Raw genomic sequence first — 21,636 nt, 5'->3', positions numbered from 1 at the left:
ACCCATCAAACCCATGTTTCACCAGCTTGGAGACCAGGATGTGGTGTGGGACAGTGTCAAAGGCCTTGCTCAGGTCCAGGTAAATGACATCAGCTGCTTGCCCCTCATCTATTAATTCATAGGTGGCCACCAGGTCTGTCAGGGTGGCCTGGGAAAAGAGATCAGCTTACCTGGGAAGCTCAAGCTAGAGCAAAGATACTTAGAAATGCCCCAAGAAATATTTTTGTGCTCAAAAGTTTTCAATTCAAAACTGGTGCTATCAGGGAGCAGGAGATTTGGGGCTGGGGGAATGGCTCAACTGTGAATCCTGAATCTCAGCGAAGAAACTGGTTTTGAGCTAAAGGCAAAAGAGGGTATGAAGGTGCAAGTATAGGCTTAAGTATAGCCTAAGCTGACAGACAGGGACACACTTGGGTGAAGTGTAGGTTGTCGTGTTGGGTGAGAGGGAACAAGCCGCTCAGGGAATGAGGGCGGCGATGACACCAGCCAGAAAAAAGGTGTACTACAGAGACATTTATTTGTATGGGAGTCTATAAAGACGGCACGAACACGGCATGGAAAACGCAAGCGGATGACGGAAAACAACGGGGGAGCCGCAGTGACCCAGTCGCTGGTGGAGCAAGGAGGGGTCACGCTACCGGGACAGGACTGGGTGGCTCGGCGGAGAAAGGCGCGGAAGCCCCCGGGTCAAGCTGGCAAGCCTCCTAGCGGCTCCGAGAAGGGCGGCGTATGCCCCACCGCGGCTGCCCCTCCCCGCCTTCCGAGCGCGACTGGCCTCCTCCCGCCGCACAGTCCGCTCCTCCCCGCTGCCGTCCCAGCGGCTGCCAAGCTGCCTGCGGCAAGGGCGGGCGCGGGCGGCCAAGCTGCTCGGGACTCGCCGGTGCTGCCCATGGGGGAGAGCGGAGTGCCCCCTCAGGTTCAACTCTTCCTCCGCGCCTGCGAGCAGGGTGACTGCGAGACCGCCCGGCGCCTCTTGGGGCTGCCCGGCGGTGGCACCGCCGACCCGGCAGCCCCTTCCTCCTGCGGTACCGAGGGGGCTGTGGCGGAGCCCTGCGGGGAACCGTCCGCCTCGCCCGTCCCCGCCGTGCCTGTGGACTGCACCGACGAGGCCGGCAATACCGGGCTGCAGTTCGCCGCGGCGGGAGGCCACGAGCAGCTGGTGCGATTTCTGCTGCGGAAGGGGGCCTCGGTACAGAGCAGGAACCACTACGGATGGAGCCCACTCATGCAGGCGGCCAGGTAGGGGACAGATCAAGCGTTCAAGAATCCCTGGCCGCCCTCCCGCCTTGCCGCGGGGCACTGGCACTGGCCTAGTCAGCTGCAGGGCGGTAATCGCGCCGACAGCACCCCGGGGCGGGGAAGGGAGGGCCGCCGAGGTGGCTTGGTGGCCCTCCCTTGTCCCGCCCCGGGGCTGCTGCCGGCGTTCGCCTTCTTCGCCAGCAAGATCTTGCTCCTCAGGTTGGGGGAGGGCGACCGGGAGCATCGCCGGGGCTCCAGGCGGGTCATTCGGCGGGGAGGCGCCATGTTGCAGGCCGCGGCCGGTCGGTGTCGGTGTAAGGGGCTTTTCCCGGGGGTAGCGGAATAGTCACCTGTTATCTTCCCCGGGGGCGGGGGAGGAGGAGCTGTCGAGTTTAAATTTGGGTAGGTATTATGATGGTGGAGTTAGGTTTCATTTTTCGGTATCAGGGATGCGGTGATTGAAGCTGTGCATGCGATTTCTTGATGCTTGAGTTAAGGCAGTGAAGAGTCACAAAAAGAGAACCTGAATGTGAAAATGACTCATTCCTTCCTTAGAAATTAGAGTTAATTTCTGTCACGTATTTTATCTACCTGATGAAGAGTCACTTGTGACATAAAACATACTGAAGCAAACAGAAATAATTTGCTTCCTTTGGCTTTTCTGTGTTTTCCTAAGTGGCTTGCTGGAGAATGTGGAAAATCACTGCTGAGAGTTGTAATGACAAATCCGGGTTGTTTTCTGCATCAGTGATGCTGTGCTTTATGTAGCCCTCTGCCGGGTTGTGAGAGGTTCCCGTGCTAATGCTCGTGTTTGTGCTTATCTTTACATGCACATACAAGTATTCCTTGGGTTTACAGGCACTTTTTGCAAGCTTGGAGGGCAGTGCTTTTCTATAATAATTGAATGCTTTATTGAGAGGAGAAACGTGGTTTTGTTTTCGGTTTGTTTGATAACAGATGAAGATACGTGAAAGAAAAGGATCTGTTTCAAAGTCAACATTTCTCTTTTCAGTTAAAGCCCATAGAAAGTTCCCAAAGAATGACTCATACAGCTGTTTCCCGCTAAGGAAGACAGGGTTCAACAATTCTGTTATTCTGTAAAGGTTTAAAAAAGAGGAAAAATTTGCAGAAACATTATTATTTTCCCTCTTAATTAAAACCATATGCTTATTCTCTAAAAAACAGTACACTTAAGTCACTAGAATCCTCTCACTATCTTAAAGAAATGATGCACTGCCATTTGAAAAGTACTGTAGATATCACTGAAAACCATACAGTGGGAGAACATAGAATCATAGAATCATATCATAGAATCAACCAGGTTGGAAGAGACCTCCAAGATCATCCAGTCCAACCTATCACCCAGCCCTAACCAATCAACTAGACCATGGCACTAAGTGCCTCATCCAGTCTTTTCTTGAAGACCCCCAAGGACGGTGCCTCCACCACCTCCCTGGCAGCCCATTCCAATGGGAAATCACTCTCTCTGTGAAGAACTTCTTCCTAATATCCAGCCTATACCTACCCCGGCACAACTTGAGACTGTGTCCCCTTGTTCTATTGCTGGTTGCCTGGGAGAAGAGACCAACCCTCACCTGGCTACAATGCCCCTTCAGGTAGTTGTAGACAGTAATAAGATCACCCCTGAGCCTCCTCTTCTCCAGGCTAAACAGGCCCAGCTCCCTCAACCTCTCCTCATAGGATTTGTGCTCCAGGCCCCTCACCAGCTTTGTTGCCCTTCTCTGGACATGTTCCAGCACCTCAACATCTTTCTTGAATTGAGGGGCATGTTTCTTTTTAATGGATAACCAGAAAAGAAACCTAAGTGTTTGTACAAAGGTAGGCTTTGAACCATGTACGTCTTTAGTATTCTGGCAGTGATTAGTGCTGTTGAAAGGAGATAGCATATATGCACAAAATTAATCGTGTGCAGGAGCTGCAGGCACCACTGGGGTGACCCAGTGAAGTCTTCAGGACTGGTTGCTAGACTAGCCCTGGAGGCTTGATTCTGCAGCTGTGTACTTTTTGAAAGCAGACTACAGAGTTTTCATCTTATGTCTGCTGTTAGTGTACAGTAGTGTTCTTTGGAATTTCCTGAACTAACATCTGTTTAGCTGCTATATGCACAAGAACGTAGGAATCATAGAATCTGTTCAGTTGGAAAAGGCCTCTACGATCATCAGGTTGGCCATTAAACCGTGTCCTGAAGTGCAGTGTCTGTGCATTTTTTAAATTCCTTCATGGATGGTGACTCCACCACCTCCTGTTCCAGTGTGTGACCACCTTTTCAGTAAAAAAATGTTTCCCAGTGTCCAATCGAAACCTCTCCTGGCACAATATCCACCTGAACATGAGCCAGCAGTGTGCCCAGTTGGCCAAGAGAGCCAGTGGCATCCTGGCCTGCATCAGGAATGGTGTAGTCAGCAGGAGCAGGGAGGTCATTCTGCCCCTGTACTCTGCACTGGTTAGACCACACCTTGAGTCCTGTGTTCAGTTCTGGGCCCCCCAGTTTAGGAGGGACATTGAGATGCTTGAGCATGTCCAGAGAAGGGCGACGAGGCTGGTGAGAGGCCTTGAGCACAAGCCCTACGAGGAGAGGCTGAGGGAGCTGGGATTGTTTAGCCTGGAGAAGAGGAGGCTCAGGGGTGACCTTATTGCTGTCTACAGCTACCTGAGGGGTGGTTGTGGCCAGGGGGAGGTTGCTCTCTTCTCTCAGGTGGCCAGCACCAGAACGAGAGAACACAGCCTCAGGCTATGCCAGGGGAAATTTAGGCTGGAGGTGAGGAGAAAGTTCTTCACTGAGAGAGTCAATGGACACTGGAATGGGCTGCCCAGGGAGGTGGTGGAGTTGCCATCCCTGGGGCTGTTCAAGGCAAGGTTGGACGTGGCACTTGGTGCCATGGTCTAGCCTTGAGCTCTGTGGTAACGGGTTGGACTTGATGATCTATGAGGTCTCTTCCAACCTTGGTGATACTGTGATAATTTGAGGTCATTTCCTTTCATCCTGTCACTAGTTACTTGGGAGATGAGACCAACACCCACCTCACTACAACCTTTTTTCAGGTAGTTGCAGAGAGCAGTGAGGTCTCCTCCACACTTAGCAGTCTGAGTTTCCTAAGCCACTTCTTATAAGACTTGTTCTCCACGCCCTTCACCAGCTTCACTGCCCTTCTCTGGACCCACTCCTTCTTTTTGTAATGAGGGGCCCAAAACTGATCTCAGTTTCCAAGGTGCACCAATGCTGAGTATGGGGAGACAGTGTCTTCTCTACTGAAGCTGGCCACACTATTCCTGAGACAGACTAGGATGCCTTTGGCCTTCTTGGCCACCAGGGCACACTCCTGGTTCATTTTCAGCTGGCTATAAACCAGTCACCCCCAGGTGCTTTCCTGCTGGGCCGCGTTTCAGCCACACTTCCCCAGGCGTGTAGTGTTGCATGGAGTTGTGACCCAAGTGCAGGATGGGGCCCTTGGCTTTGTTAAACCCCTCTGTTTGGCCCATCAATCTAACCTGTCTAGATACCTCTGCAAAGCAGTCCCCTCATCCAGATCGTTGATAAAGATATTAAACAAGACTGGCCACAGAATTGAGCCCTGGGGAGCACCACTAGTGACTGGATGCCAATTGGATTTAACTCTCTTAGTTGCAACTCTGTTGGGCCTGGCCATCCAGCCAGCTTTTTACACAGCAAAGCATCCACCTGTCCAAGCTGTGCATAGCCAATTTCTTTAGGAAGAGGCCGTGGCAGACAGTGTCAAAGGCTTTACTAAAGTCCAGATAAACAACACTCTCATCATTTCCCTCATTCACTAAGTGATTGTGTCATAGTGGGGGATCAGGTTCATGAAGCAGGACCTGTCCTTCATGGACTCATACCGTCTGAGCCTGGTCATCTGGTTGCTGTGCACATGCTCCATAGTCACATTAAAGATGATCTGCTCTATAATCTTCCCTAGCACCAGATGGGTCTTGATAGTCTCCAGAGAACGAGACTCCACAACTTCTCTGGGGAGCCTGTTCCAGTACTCTGTGACCCTTACAGTAGTCTCCATCCCTGTCTTCCAGCTCAGGGAACTGGGTATCCAGTGAAAAACTGATAGTACTACTAAAGACTGAGAAGGTATTGAGTACCTCAGCTTTTTCCTCTCCTTCAAGCACTGTCTTCCCCCCTGCATCCAACAAGGGACAGAGATTCTTCTTAGGCCTCCTTTTCCTGCCAATATCTTTGTTTGACAGCTGATACTTGGCAATAAGAACACAAAATACACGTCTCGTCCATGTATTATGTTTATTAAAATAAGAGATTCTTCTGTTGAGGGACAGTAAATGGTTTCATTGTGTTATGGTTACCTAGCTGTTTGGGTGTCTCTTACATGATCAACTTCTGCTTGCTTACAAACTACTGAAGCCTCTGTTAAAGTGGTATCAAAGCTGGGTTACAGGTGAAACTGGTGTTGGGGTTCAATAACTTCTTTTATATATTTCACACAAGGGAGGGTTAACGTTTTAATACCTAGCTTCCTTATTGAAAGGTACTTGATATTAACATGGGATTTTAATTTAGCCTACTGACAAAGCAGTCTCCTGAAGTCGTAACACAAGCCTACCATAGCAGCTGCAGCACACAGGTGAACCACCAAACCGTCAGCATGTCCATTATGCTGGGTGTCCCCAGTTTCCAGGAAGGACTATGCCACTGGAAACCAGCTCAAGCCCTTGCTCTCACCAAAATTCATTTTGTTGGTTTCTCAGTTTTGGTGCTTTACGTTGTGCTGATCTGCCAAACACTTCTATGCTGGTCTGGCTGACTCAAGAGGATAATACTTTCTATTGATTGTTTTCTGGAAGCCATTCACATTTCCACTTTGTTGTAGAGCCCTTTCTCTAAAACAAAGGCCACTGTCTGGTCCCTATAGTGTTGAGAGAAATCCATCTTACCTTACAGCATCTGTGGCCACTGGCTATATTCTCTGAGCCTTCTTCCATTGTAGGTATTCCTTGATGGTTCAGGTCTTTTGTTATTGTTGTTCTGTTTTGTATTTTTCTTTATTGTTGTTTCTTTGAAGTTTTGACTCAGGTATACTTGTTCAGTAGTAATGAGGGTACTTAATTAACATATCTGCAAACAGACTGACTTAGACTCTTGAACGTGATACAGGCCTGGAAATATAAGGATGAAAGTCCCTCTCTGGTTTATGAAGTAATGTATCGATGATATGCAATTAAAAATTAACCTAGCTGCTTTGTTTGGAGCATCCTCTTACATAGGTGCCTCATTTATAAGCGTGGTCACTGGTACACGTGGAATGATATAATCTACAGTCTTCAGCTGCTGATTGCTCCCCTCCAGTGAAGTGACCACTGTTTCATTCAGTGATGCATGCATGATCCCACATAGTGTATTAGTCAGTAGGCTGATTTGGTAACAAAGGTTTCTCTGCTCCGGAGTATGTTGATTTTCTTTGAGAAGCCTTTGTGTGATCTGATGTGGTAATTCTCCTCTTTTGCTTTTTCTCGAGGTTTGGTCATATAAGCGTGGCTCACATTTTGCTAGAGAATGGTGCTGATCTCAATGCACAGAATAAGTTAGGAGCCAGTGTCCTCACAATGGCCTCCAGAGGCGGCCATGTCAGCATGGTGAAATTGTTGCTGGAGTCTGGAGCTTTCGTAGACAACTATGACCATTTTAGTACGAGTATACTCAACAGCAGCAGAGATGACCTTCCTGATATCACTCCACTAATGGCAGCTGCTCAGCATGGACATGAGGCAGTGGTTCATCTGTTATTAGACTGGGGAGCTGATTGTAATTACACTGTGAAGACTATGGGCTGGAGTCCTTTAATGCTGGCAGCTGTTAGCGGAAAGGTGAGCTTGGCACAGCAGCTCATGGAGAAAGGTGCTAATCCTGATCACCTGAATGTACTACATAAAACGCCTTTTGAAATCTCTGTTGGCTTCAAACACAAAGACATGAAGGACTACCTGGAATCTCTCACAACAATCAGACCTCAGGCAGGTATGGAGTGTTAGTTCTTTGGTTTACTTTGTTGAAATGTTGGTTGTATATTTAGAAATTGAAATTATTATTTTGTATGTGTAAGTTGCTCTTTATAATTTTTAACAAGTGTTTTTTGAGAATGTTTGAGTAGGTACCTTGAGTGAGGCTGGGATGCCCAGCTTCTGCAAATTGCTTCATGTTAGCTTGGTGAGATTGCTGTCACTGACAGAAAAAATGTGTGAAATATTTTAAAGTGTTTTCATATTTTGCTTTTAAAACACACGATCCAGGTGCTCATTTAGGAAGAGAATTAAAAAGGTCTGTTTAAAATAGCACTAAGGAAGGGGACATAAAAAAAAACCAATAGGCTGTAAAAGACAGGATACTGCAGACTCAAAGAAAACTTAAAATATGTGAAATCTAGAAAACCTGCCTTGGAAGGAGCAGCTGAAGAAGTTCAATCTGCCTCACGTCACGAGGAGTTGGTTAAGAGATGTGATTAATAAAGTTTCCACATTAAGGACAGGAATTCCAGTACCAGAGGGCCTTTTTTATATGGCATTAGTCTGTGAGTTTAAAGTTGAAAGAATTTGAATGGGAAGTAGACACTATGTTTTGCAGTGAAGTTTAGACCTGGAGTGACTCAGCAGAGATGTGCAGTATCTGACAGCTGCAATCAAGGTTAAATGCCTTTCTGAAACTCATCATCAGACTGTCTTTGCTGGGTGTTGCATGTGGAAAATCAGATGAGGGTAACCTGATGTTTTTTTCTGACGTTTTCTGAATATATGAAACCTTGTCCAAAGGCTTTGATAGTGGACTGTGTATTCTAAGAAAGCCAAGTGTTAGTATGGATGAATAAGAAGTCAACATGTCCCCTACTTTTCTGTTCCTTGGAGGAGTGGGGAATGCCTAATTAATATCAGGATTTTATAAAATTTATATGGAGCCTCTTCCCTGTTTTTTTTTTCTTATCTTACATAGTGTCAGCAGTTGCAGAGTACTTCGAAGCCATATCAAAGGAGCACTCTCACTCAGAGTATTAAAATTTGTAATAATTGCAGTTCTTACTATGGGGATGGTGATGATCTGGGAGCTGAAGGTTGTCTATTAACGCATAAATAGCAAGCTGTGTAGTTAAATCATCACTCTTGTTTTTGTGACCTTTACAAATTAACCTGTCAGTACTCAAGAGGAAATAAAAATGAGGGAGCCTGTAAAACTTCAAGTCACCTTTCAAAATCATCTTGTACTATTTAAGTGTTTGCTGTTGTAAAGAGGATTGCAATAAACCACAAAACCATGCTGTGGTTTTTTAATTGATATTTTAGCCTTCCAGGCAGGAAGCATAAGAGAGTTTCCATACATAATTTCCTGATAGAGAAGGGAAGTTAAAAGGCAAAAGGCTGTACTGGTGCTTTTGTTATAGTATGTAGCTTTAGGTCTGCACAGAGAACCATACAAGTTATTCATCCTCCCTGAAGGGAATAAAAAGGTTACTAGTGTCTTCTGTGTTCTTCTTAAATGTATGTCTAAACACATGTTTTACAGTACTTATATGCAATTGCTTTTTAAAAATGATTGCTAATAGAAATATTTGTTTCTTCCAGATTCAGAAAAGAGGCAACCTGATGTCTTTCATGCCTTGAAACTGGGTAAGTACTGACAGGATTCTTCCTTGGTAGGTTGTGGATTTGTATCAGTAGAGAATTTCAGACTCAATGAACCACTCTTAAAGAGGAATTTAAAAGTCAGTGTGACATAGGATGTCGTTCTGCCTGCTCAAGGGAAGGGATGATCACCACCTTTCAGAGTGCCTTTGTACCCACTGTTCCCGATTCTAAAATCGTTGCTCTCTGCGATTTCAGCCTATGGCAATGGAATAGAGAACTTTGTCCTCTTAAAGGACAAATTGTGTTCCTGACCATCAGTTTTCCTTGTATGACATCATATGACAGTTTAACAGAAGTATTCCATACTTGTTTCTTCACATGTGGGGTGCACTGCAGTTTATACAGTCTTTATATCTTGGTGGTTAAATTTCAGAAAATGATCTTGTAATAGATTGTACTGTAAGTATAGGTAGGGAGAACAGTATCTCGTGTTTATGCCAGTTTTATGTACTGAACTATTAATTAAAAACCCAAAGATCAGTACAGATATTTGGCTTTAGCTTTGCAGTTGCTGTAGCACTCTGATTTTTTTCTGTTTTAATTGCACTACATGTAGACCAGTGTCAGCAAATCAAAATACATATTAATTCAGTGACTAAGCAGTTCTTGTTGCTTTTGTGGATTGTGTTTTGTGTTTCAGGAAACTTTCAACTGGTTAAAGCTATAGTTGATGAAGACCTAAGTCAGGTCAATATTACTAATGTTGATGGTGCATCTCCGTTAATGATTGCGGCTGTAACTGGACAGCTGCCCCTTGTTCAGCTTCTGGTTGAGAAAAATGCTGATATTGACAAGCAGGATAATGTTCATGGCTGGACAGCACTAATGCAGGCCACATACCATGGGTAAGATATGTGCTGTCTTTGGGTCTAGCAGTAATGAAGTTTTGTTTTTCTTATATTCAATTGAAAAAAATCTTTTCAGTACTGACTCTGGAAGCACAAAGGCTGGTGCAGGAAATTGGGAGTCTTACAACCTCAGTTTTCTATAACTCTTGCACTAGCTTTGGCTTTCTAGAGCAGACCTGAATGCTATTTGGATTTCAGAACAAGTGGCACAGCTGGGAGCTTGATTCTTGCTCTGTAAGTGCTGAGAACATGCCAGTGCACCAGGCAGGCAAATTTCAAATTCCATCCTTCGATGATTTTTGTATTTTGTTAGGGTAGTGTCACTCTCTGCCAGGATTATTGACCTACATAAAGTTCTGAAACTTCAAGGCAATTACCCTTCTATGTGCCATATTTTCTGGTCTTAAAATAATTCTTACATTCCATTCATATTCTTCTATTCACCCTTTATTTTTGATAGGGTTTTCTGAAGTGCACCCACTGGAGAGCTGATTGTCATTTTCTCTAAAGTTACTGTATAAATGCAGGAAGGCACTAGAGTCAGATGCCAGAAATTGGTCTGGTACTTCACATGTGATTTCATAGAATTTCATAGAATCAGCCAGATTGGAAGAGACCTCCAAGATCATCCAGTCCAACCTAGCACCCAGCCCTAGCCAGTCAACTAGACCATGGCACTAAGTGCCTCATCCAGGCTTTTCTTCAACACCTCCAGGGATGGCGACTCCACCACCTCCCTGGGCAGCCCATTCCAATGCCAATCACTCTCTCTGTCAAGAACTTCCTCCTAACACCCAGCCTATACTTCCCCTGGCACAACTTGAGACTGTGTCCCCTTGTTCTGTTGCTGGTTGTCTGGGAGAAGAGACCAACCCCCACCTGGCTACAGCCTCCCTTCAGGTAGTTGTAGACAGCAGTGAGGTCACCCCTGAGCCTCCTCTTCTCTAGGCTAAACACCCCCAGCTCCCTCAGCCTCTCCTCATAGGGTTTGTGTTCCATGCCTTTCACCAACTTTGTTGCCCTTCTCTGGACACGTTCCAGCATCTCAACATCTCTCTTGAATTGAGAGGCCCAGAACTGGACACAGCACTCAAGGTGTGGCCTGACCAGTGTTGAGTACAGGGGAAGAATAACCTCCCTCGTCCTACTGGCCACACTGTTCCTGATGCAGGCTAGGATGCCATTGGCTCTCTTGGCCACCTGGGCACACTGGTCTCTGTCATATACTTGGCATTGTTCCTATATGGGATATTTAGGATGGTGAACTTTTCTCCATTGTTGTAGACAAGACCCTCAGCAAGGGGAAGATTCATTACCATCTGGTAAGGCTCACATTAACGATGCAAGTACAGATCGCAGAATCACAGAACGTTAGGGTTTGGAAGGGACCTTGAAAGATCATCTAGGCCAACCCCCTGCCAGAGTAGGTCACACGGGAATGTGTCCAGGTTGGTTTTGAATGTCTCCATAGGAGGAGACTCCAGTATCTCTCTGGGCATCCTGTTCCAGTGTTATGTCACCCTCACAGTGAAAAAGTTTTTCCTTTTGTTCGTGTGGAACCTCCTGTGTTCTAGCTTGCACCCAGTACCCCACTGGACATCACTGAGAAGAACCTGGCTCTATTCTCCTGATACTTGCCCTTCATATATTTAATAAACATTAATGAAGTCACCCCTCATTCTCTTCCTTTCCAAGCTATAGAGACCCTGCTCTCTCAGCCTGTCCTTAGAAAGATTTTCCACTCCTATAGTAATCTTTGTGGCTCTGTGCTGGACTCTTTAAAGCTGCTCCAGGTTTTATCTTCAGTCAGTAGATCTCACCTGTCTATGAAAGTGCGAGAAAGGTGAAAAATAGGAGGTAAAATTATCATTGCTTTGTGAAAGTTTTCAGCAGTAGTTCCAAGGACCTTGGAGTCCTGGTGGACAGGAAATTACCCATGGGGCAGCAATGTGCCCTTGTGGACAAGATGGCCAGTGGCATCCTGGGATGCATCCAGAAAAGTGTGTCCATGAGGTCTAATTAGGTTCTCTTCCACCTTTATGCTGCCCTGGTGAAACCACATCCAATGCCCAGTTCTGGGCTCCCCAGTTCAATAGAGACAGGGGTCTGATGGAGAGACTCCAGTGGAGAGCTACAAGGATGATGACAAGACTTAGGACATCTACTATGGAGAAAGACTGAGCGGTCTGAGGCTGTTTAGTCTTGAGAAGGCTGAGATGGGATCTGATCAATGGCTATAAATATCTGAGAGGTGGATGTCAAGATGGTGATAGTCTGTTTTTGGTGCTGCCAAGTGATAGGATAAGGAACAATGGCAACAAGCTAGAACACAGGAGGTTCCACCTCCATGCATAGAGACACTTCTTTTCAGTGAGCATGACAGAGTACTGGAACAGGCTGCCCAGAGAGTTTGTGGAGTCTCCCTCTCTGGAGACTTTCAAAACCCTGAAAAATGTGTTCCTGTGTGGCCTCAGGTGATCTTGCTTTGGCAGGGGGTTGGACTTGATGATCTCTAGAAGTCCCTTCCAGCCCTTAACATTCTGTTATTCTGTGAGTTTCTGTGATTCTGTGAGTTTTGACTTTCCTGGAGGACTGTGTTATGAAAATTCCCTTTCTGATTATATTAATCAGTCCTTCTGACATAAGCAGTTGTTTGAGGTAGTGGAAGCTTTGGTGTTGTTCATGCTTAAGTAAAACCAACTAAGACAGTGCCTCAGTGGAAGGACATCCCAGTCCTGGAGATAAGGATTTGGCTTCTTAGAAGCCTAGAGGCTTCTGTGAAGGATAAAACCTATCCCTAATCAACCAGGATAACGTCATAGTCCCACCAACACATTTTGTAAACCCTCCCAGTGTTGTCTGGCAGCTTCAGTATTAGAGTTTGCAGTCACCTATTGCTACTGAAAAACATCTTTACTCTGTTGCTGATGCACATCATTTTCATACAAGGTCAGCCTCTGCTCAAACAGAGTTTTGTATTAAATTTATTTTCTCTAGCTTTGTTTTTTGTTCACTTATTCGTAGGCTGAATTACAGCATTGCTTTTAGCTGACATGGCAAGTCTTGCTTATTTATTCAGGTGCATGAGTGGGGGAAGGGGGAGAGGGGCTAAAGGGAATGGGACAGTGCTTTCCTTTTGTTGCTAGCTTTTATGAGCTTTTGTTGGAAAGTGTTTGTGTTGGTTGTTATTTCATGCTGATTGTTTCTGCATTTTAAACACCTCAAGGATGGGATAATGTTTCTTCTCAATTACATAATTTATATCTCTAAGTGAAGTACTGTTTGGAGTTTATCAATTGTCCTCAGTTTGGCTTTTCTATATGCAGTTTCTTACCTGTTCTGCATATGAAGTTGTGTTAAAGTGTTACTGATAGCAAGTGATGACTGCTCTACTGCCTTTGTCTTTCCATCTGCTTTTTATGCCCTGGGCACTTACGGCCTTTCATTGGGAAAGTATTTGACAACAAGTTCTGCCTCAGCAACTGTCCAAGTTAGTTTTTTTTTCAGGCTGATGTTCTGTGTGTTGATTAGTGTAATAGTAAGTAAAGAGTGACTGACAAAGGAATCGTGGGAGCTTCTGAATGCCTGTGAACAAATTTTAGATTTGGTTAACTACAGTAAAAAGAAAATTGATCTCTAATTGAGGACCACTGGTATAAAAGGGTGAAAATTGAATATTAGGGTTTTCTCTTATCTGTAACATGAGCAATGCCTTTTTTCTTCTTCCTATAAAGAAATAAAGATGTTGTGAAGTATTTGTTAAATCAAGGAGCTGATGTCAATCTTCGTGCAAAAAATGGATATACAGCTTTTGACCTGATAATGTTGCTGAATGATCCAGGTATGTTATTTCAAAGAGCATTGGGGAAATATACAACGTAAACAGATAAACATCCTTTTCCATCTAGAAAATACATTAAAGTTGGTAGGAAGTATCCTCTGTAGTCTGGACTGGATCAGGAGAGCATACTGCCTGAAAACAGTGAGTTTTGAGTTACTTTGTTAGATGAGTGTTTGCATGTATGGGATAACAGATTTTATGGATTCTGCTTGCCTTCATTTGTGAAAATGTTAACAATATTTTCAGTGTCACCAGAGCTAGTTCAGTGGCGTTTGACTGGTGGCCCAGCTAGTCTGTAGTGTAAGTAGCACAGAGCTGTCAACTGGAGCTTTCAATTTCTGCTCAGTAAACAACAATAAAGGGACAGGACAAAGAGAGTGCAGTCAGAGCAAAACCAGTGTACTCCTGGCTGAACCTCTTACAACATCTGTAAAGGCTGAGAATAAAGCAAACTTCAAGGTTCAGATTGCTTCTACAGGACCGCTTTAGAACAAATTTGTTTTTTGTTTTAGTTTGTTTAGCTTGTATAATTTGTTACTGTTAACCTTTCATGGTACCTGACTTGCTTTATCTGAATCCAAAACACACTATTCTTGTTGAATTAATATTTATTTTTTCTGTATTTACTCTTTATGGTCACTAGTAAATACCTTTCCTTTGCCAAAAGTAGATCACTAATAATATGAAATCTTAGAAAGAAACAGTGATTGATTTTATGACTAACATCTTGTATGACAGTTTGTCTTGTTACCTCTCTCTGTATACATAATGTATGTCAGTTTTGTCTATGCTTCTGAAAGTTTCTGACTTCTTTATAAAACAGATTTACAGAAGGTTGTTTTTTTTGCTCTCCTGTCCTGATCACATGCTTGTTCTTTTTCTTCCTCGACTTTTTTTCCTTACTTTTTTCTCCACCATTTTCTTACCATGTCTTTAGAGTCCCTTCATTGTCCAGGCTGAACATCTCCTTTCTCTTTGGGATTTAATTTCAAGCTTCTTTTCTGCAACCTACACTTGAAGAAAGAATGTTATCTTTTCTCTACTCTCTTCTGTGTCAGGTGAGAAAAGAGAGTGTCACAATATAGTTTTAAACTCCTACAAAGTGGAGGAAGCAGTTCATTTGGTCACGTGTAATATTTTATACCTTTAGAGAGGTGATAGCCTGCAGCACTCTGTGTGGGGAGAAGGTGTGGGAAACTTAGGTCAGGAAATAAGGTTTGGGGGATTAATCTGCTTTGTGTTTGAGAGTTAGATCAAGTACTGCTTGTATGGGATTTATAGATAAAATGTCAGCATAGCAGTCATCGTTTTGGAAAACAAAACAGATTAAAGACGAAACATTATCATCTTGTCTTTCAGACACGGAGCTTGTACGGTTACTGGCATCAGCATGCATGCAAGTAGACAAAGACAAGAATAAACTGAACAGATCATCTTTGCCTTGTTCCAGAAGTAGACAATCCTTAAATGTCCCAGTGTTGCCAGATGATAAAGGGGGTCTAAAGGTAACTACATGAATTCTCAATAAATAACCAGTGCATTGTTTCCTGTAATGTATGAAGCAGAGAAAGTGATTTCTAAGAACTTTGGATCTAGTAGGTAACTGGGTTTTTGGGGGGGGTTGTCTGTTCTGAATTCCTTCCTGATGTCCTAGTGAAATGTGGAATATGTTCAACTTTATTTTTGTCAGATGGTAGGGCAAAGAGAAGACTTTTAAGGAGGAGTTTGCATCAAAGCATTTCAGTGCCTAGAAATACATCTCCTAAGTAGCAGAAGGTACTATGTTTATAAGCTTGGAACTGTGTTTCCATTATGATCCTAGTTTGAAACAACAACCCCATGCAGATCTACAGGCTGGGGTCCGAGTGTCTGGAGAGCAGCCAAACAGAAAGGGATCTGGGGGTGCTGATGGATGCCCACCTGAACATGAGCCAGCAGTGTGCCCAGGTGGCCAGGAGAGCCAGTGGCATCCTGGCCTGCATCAGGAATGGTGTGGTCAGCAGGAGCAGGGAGGTCATTCTGCCCCTGTACTCTGCACTGGTTAGACCACACCTTGAGTACTGTGTTCAGTTCTGGGTCCTCCAGTTTAGGAGGGACATTGAGATGCTTGAGCATGTCCGGAGAAAGGCAACGAGGCTGGTGAGAGGCCTCGAGCACAAGCCCTACAAGGAGAGGCTGAGGGAGCTGGGATTGTTTAGCCTGGAGAAGAGGAGGCTCAGGGGTGACCTTATTGCTGTCTACAGCTACCTGAGGGGTGGTTGTGGCCAGGGGGAGGTTGCTCTCTTCTCTCAGGTGGCCAGCGCCAGAACAAGAGGACACAGCCTCAGGCTGTGCCAGGGGAAATTCAGGGTTGAGGTGAGGAGAAAGTTCTTCACTGAGAGAGTCATTGGATACTGGAATGGGCTGCCCGGGGAGGTGGTGGAGTCGCCGTCCCTGTAGCTGTTCAAGGCAGGATTGGACGTGGCACTTGGTGCTATGGTCTAGCCTTGAGCTCTGTGGTAACATGTTGGACTTGATGATCTATGAGGTCTCTTCCAACCTTGGTGATACTGTGATACTGTGAAATCTGCCTTTAAAATCCAAATGTACTTCAGTTTTGACAGACTGGTTTTATACTCATTGCTAATTTTTATTATTTTTGTAAGAGTGTGTTGTTTTTTAAATTGGAGCAGGTGTCTTATGGGGCTGTGATTAGCATGTCCTATCAGTCAGAAACTGCTTATTTATATCTTTGTTTTATGTAGGAATTGCAGCAGTAGTTCCTATATTTTGCTTTTATGATATTAGTAGACCCTGGAAGAAGCAAGGATGTAGGAAGGAACTGGAGTTCTAGTTGAAAATACTCCTGGATCTGTGTGGCACAGCCCAGGAGACTGAGAGGCTACCTCTCATGTGTACCTCCAGCAGAGAGGGTAGACTTCTTTTCAACCATATATGGAAACAGACTATTGACATTGAAAATTAAGATCATGGCAGAAATGTTAATATTTAGTATGAAGAGTGGAAGAGTGTGCATTTCAGGCTCACATGTCATTTGGTGTGCTGTATCCTCACCTTAAAATTGGCAATAGTCCAGTGGGAAACCAGAATAAGAACAAGTTGTGTGTCCTTTAAAGAGAGATACTAGAAGTTACATTGTCCCTTTGTGAAAGAGAAAGAAAAAAACTATTAGTTTATTTTGTTGTTGTTTTCTTAGGTGGATAGTTTTGGTTTTGATTATGGTGTATGTCATAATCTGTTTGAGTCCACAATTTCACTTTTTCAGTGTATTGGATAAACATATGGCAATTTTCAGCCTATTGTTTGCTTTGAATTTTAAAGATCATTTAAAGTTCTGCTTTAGCTCAAATCTGTTTAGCAGTTTTAACTATGAAGCAACAAATGGTTATTTTTAATGATTATTATATCAATTGAAATTATACAGCATCAGTATTGGTTTAGACGGACCTGTTTAAGAAGGCAGTTACTTAGATAGGAAATTGTCAGAACAGCTTTTGCTTTACGGAGCACGACTGAACAAGTAGGATTGCAACTCTTGCAATGCAAAGGCTTGAAGCCAGGTGGGGGGTGGCCTCTTCTCCCAGGCAACCAGCAATAGAGCAAGGGGACACAGTCTCAAGTTGTGCCAGGGGAGGTATAGGCTGGATATTAGGAAGAAGTTTTTCACAGAGAGAGTGATTGGCATTGGAATGGGCTGCCCAGGGAGGTGGTGGAGGCACCGTCCCTGGGGGTCTTCAAGAAAAGACTGGATGAGGCACTTAGTGCCATGGTCTAGTTGATTGGTTAGGGCTGGGTGCTAGGTTGGACTGGATGATCTTGGAGGTCTCTTCCAACCTGGTTGATTCTATGATTCTATGAAGTGAGATTTAAAAGCTAAATATGTACATGACTACTGACACAAATTTAGTATTTCGATGTGTGGAATGTTATAAGCATTTGGTCTCAAAAATAGAGAATATTACACTGTTTATGAGTTGGGTCATAAACACTTTTTCAGCAGAAATTGCATTCTGTATAGGTACCTGATTATGGCTTATATAAAGCAAATACATCACCTTCTTTCATCATTGCTTAATATTTTATTAACTATTCTGTCTGACCACAAATATTTTACATATCTTACTCTGCACACAAATGTTGAGAGAGGGTAAAAATGACATATTTTGATGTGTGGAAAGCCATCAAACTCTGGTCTCTCTGTATCAGCATGGGAAGAGGGTGTAGAAGTGAGGGACCTCTTCTGCATTTTGTAGCAGAAGTGCTTCCATGTGGACAACAGCTTCATGCTGAGCCAGGACTGTAAAACAAAGATAGTGATGGTGGCTCAGGCAGTACATAAATTTTCTATCTAGATTATAGCAAATGACAGAATGTGGAGTATATTAAATCATGGAAGTATAAAAATGGGAGGGAATTTGAGAGGCTTACTTGCTTTTATCTGAAGAGGCAGAATGAACTTGCCAAGAACATCCTTGAAGGAAGTTTCTGTTTTTTCTTCACCGTGGTAAAGGTGATCCCGGGGTCCCATCATCTCTGTCAGCCCCCTGTTCCACTGCCTCTTGCTTCTTGTGGTAAACCTTTTTCTCCCTGATCTAATCTATATCTCTTTTTGCTGCATATGAAGTTGATAGATTCTTTTCAGTGGCCACCTTCATTTTTATAAGAAGTATATAAATATTTAAGAACTATCATATTCTCTTCATTTTAGTTTCTTTTCTAAACAAAAATAATACATTTTAGTTTCCTTGTTGTGGAGGTTACATTTCCTAACCTTTGTACTGTTTCTTATTTTCTCTCTGTCAAGTTGAGATATGCAAAATGAGTCTTGGAGTCTCAGAATCACATAGTGGCATCCCAGAGCAACTTGCACAGTTATGTGTTTCATGCTGTTAACAGTGAAATTCACTTTTTTTTGCTGCAGTGAGACACTCTGCATCTATACTTTTTTGCAAGGGAGGTCAAGGATAACAGGGCTACTTCAAATACATTTCAGGAAAAGCTGATGTTAGAGGCAGTGTAGGCCATCTGCTGAATGAGGTGGGTGCCTGGGTGACAGAGGACACAAAGAAGGCAGAGTTACTAAATGCCTTCTTTGTCTATACTGCCAGAGACGGTCCTCAGGAGTCCCTAACACCTGAGGCATCAGAGGAAAGCATGACAAATGAGTCTCCCCTGGTTGATAAGGACTGGCTTAAGGAACAGTTAAGTAATCTGGATGTCCGTAAGTCCATCGATCCTGAAGGTGTGCACCTGTGGGTGCTGAGGGAACTGACACAGGTCATTCCCAGACCACTTTCCACCATCTTCAGTAAGTCATGTCAGACAGGAGAGATACTTGGCGACTGGAGGAGGACAAATGTCACTCCAATCCTCTAAAAGAGTAAGAAGGAGGACCCAGGTAATTCTAGGCTGGTTAGCCTCACCTCCATACCTGGAAAGGTAATGGAGCAACTTATCCTTGGCACTGTCCTTATGCATATCGAGGACATTGGAGGTCATTAGGAGAAGTCAACATGGTTTTACCAAGGGGAAGTCATGTCTGACCAACCTGATAGCCTGATAACCAGGTGGATATATGGTGGTAGAGCAGTGGATATGGTTATCTTAATTTCAGTAAAGCATTTGACACTGTCTCCCACAGCATCCTTCTGGCTAAAACTGAAGCAGTGTGGTCTAGGTGATCAGGTAGTGAGGTGGATGGGAACTGGTTGAAGGAAAGAAGCCAGAGAGTTGTGGTCAATGGGAAGGAGTCTGGTTGGAGGCCTGTGACTTGTGAGGTCCCACAGGGGTCAGTACTGGGACCAGTTCTGTTCGGTATATTAATGACCTGGAAGAGGGCACAGAGGGCACTGTCAGCAAGTTTGCTGATGATACCAAACTGGGTGGAGTGGCTGCCACACCAGAAGCCTGTGCTGCCATTCAGCCATACTTGGACAGGCTGGAGGGCTGGAAAGGGAGAAACTGAATGAAATTCAGCAAGGGCAAGTGTGGAGTCTTGCACCTGGAAAGAACAACCTCAGGGATCAGGATAGGTTGGGGACTGATCCGTTGGAAGGCAGTGAAGGGGAAGAGGATCTGTGGATCTTAGTGGATGGGAGGTTGACTATGAGCCAGCAATGTGCTCTCATGGCCAGGAGGGCCAATGCCATTCTGAGGTGTATTAAAAGGAGTGTGGCTAATAGGTTGAGAGAGATTTTTCTGCTTCTCTACTCTGCCCTGGTGAGGCTGCATCTGGAGTGCTGTGCCCAGTTCTGGGCCCCCAGTTCTTGAGGAACATAGAATTGCTTGAGAAAGTCCAGCTCAGAGCCACAAAGATGATTAAAGGAATGGAACATCTCTGTTACAAGGAGAGACTGAGGGAGCTGGGACTGTGCTGCTTGAAGAAGAGGAGATTCAGAGGTGACCTCGTCAATGTTTATAAATATGTAAAGGATGAGTGCCAGAAGAATGGAGCCAGGCTCTTCCTGGTGATGCCCAGTGACAGGACAAGGGACAATGAGTGGAAGTTGAGGCATAGAAAGTTTCGTGTCAACACGAGGAGGACTTTTTTTCCCTGTGAGGGTGGCATAACCCTGGAACAGGCTGCCCAGGGGAGTTGTGGAGTCTCCCTCTCTGGAGATATTCAAAACCTGCCTGGATGCATTCCTGTATGATCTGGCATAGGTGATCCTGCTCTGGCAGGGAGGTTGGGCTGTATGAGCTGCGGAGGCCCCTTCCAGCCCTTGACATTCTGTGATTCTGTAGTTTTGTTGTATGTTATGATTCAGATTTTTTTTTCTTTAATATAGCTTTCCTGCTACTTAATTCCTCTTGTTGTACATTGGATTTCTTCTTTCATGCCAGCTTGACCCCTACTGAGTAATGTCAGTTTGTTAGTGCTTAGAGTATCTAAGGTGCTCACAGAACTATTTGGATAGATGTCTTCCACCAACTGTACAAAATATGTTCCATTTCATTGGTGCTGTTGTTAATGAACATTGCCAAACTTCTGTCTCATTCCACAGAGTATGTCTTCCCACTTTGAGATCCAGTTGTGGGTAATCTGTTTCTCAGTGTGCTTTTGGCCATGATTCTTCCTCTTTATCAGTTTTACTTGAACCCTATTTTCCTCAGTCATTCAATTAGAGTTACATGGAATGGTAATAAAGCATTAGTAAAGCCAATCTGTTACACTTTTTTTTCCTTCCTGCACACTTGGATAGTTATTTTGTCAGACCAAGGTACTGATTTTTGTGGGATTTATTCCCAACAAACCCATACCAGCCATCTCTTATGAGCTGTAGTGGTGTGATGGTTTGGGTGTTACCTGCCTCCACGCACTTTGGAAAATCACCCAGACTAGATTCAGCAGTTCTAGAAATTGAGTGAGTCCAGAAACCTGAGTCCCCAGCAGGGGCTCTCAGCCACACTTCCACCTTCCTCCCTACTCCTCTACCTTATCCAAGACTTTGTCTTATGTTTAAAGGTAGTTTTGAGAGTCAGCCAGAGGGGTTTGGAAGCAGATGAATTAGTCACACAGATGGCAGATTAGGTTGGTGAGAGAGAGTTCAGCCCAAAGCCCAGACAGCGACTGTGTTATCTATATTTATATTCTTGTTCTTATACATCTCAGCAAACCTATGAGTGAAGTAGACATCACCAGAGTTTGCTTTTCACAGCATCTAACCTAGTTCTTCTCACCAAAACATTCTAGCTAGCTTCAAACTAGCACAGGTGACATGCAGGTTTTTTTGCTGACAGCCTTTCAAGTGCAGTGTTTTAATTGGTAAATTTTCAGATTTTCTCTTTAGGGTAAGACCAAGTATGTATCTACCTTTTGCCTGATTTCTGTAACTTCTGTCATTCTCTTACCTTGATTTGTTCAGAGCTCATGTTGTCTAATAATAATTACTCTAGGGTAATTTTAGTCAGTTTTGTCCTGTTTTAATTTGTGTCAAATATTTTTACTCTGATAAATAAATGCACAGATTTTCTTACCTTCCTATTAATTATATTAATAGGCTGGTCTTGAAGTTTAAAAAACAACCAAACAGA

At 44.1% G+C, this 21,636-nt stretch overlaps 1 protein-coding gene across 2 annotated transcripts in view; it reads left to right on the top strand.

The window, feature by feature from the left end:
* Positions 1 to 713: 713 nt before the first annotated feature.
* The window catches only part of ANKS6 (ankyrin repeat and sterile alpha motif domain containing 6), a 51,508-nt gene continuing 30,585 nt past the window's right edge, over positions 714 to 21,636 (top strand). For both annotated transcript variants that reach the window (XM_064150055.1, XM_064150054.1), the window contains exons 1-6: positions 714 to 1,239; positions 6,759 to 7,258; positions 8,851 to 8,895; positions 9,554 to 9,758; positions 13,496 to 13,602; positions 14,962 to 15,107. In XM_064150055.1, the coding sequence (XP_064006125.1) occupies positions 890 to 1,239; positions 6,759 to 7,258; positions 8,851 to 8,895; positions 9,554 to 9,758; positions 13,496 to 13,602; positions 14,962 to 15,107 (1,353 nt within the window). In that variant the 5' untranslated portion in view covers positions 714 to 889. The remainder of the gene's footprint in view (positions 1,240 to 6,758; positions 7,259 to 8,850; positions 8,896 to 9,553; positions 9,759 to 13,495; positions 13,603 to 14,961; positions 15,108 to 21,636) is intronic.

The sequence above is a fragment of the Pogoniulus pusillus genome, chromosome 10 (assembly GCF_015220805.1).
Source record: "Pogoniulus pusillus isolate bPogPus1 chromosome 10, bPogPus1.pri, whole genome shotgun sequence".
Classification (NCBI taxonomy): domain Eukaryota; kingdom Metazoa; phylum Chordata; class Aves; order Piciformes; family Lybiidae; genus Pogoniulus; species Pogoniulus pusillus.
Note: the sequence above shows the minus strand (reverse complement) of the source record. Positions and strands in the feature narration are given on the sequence as shown.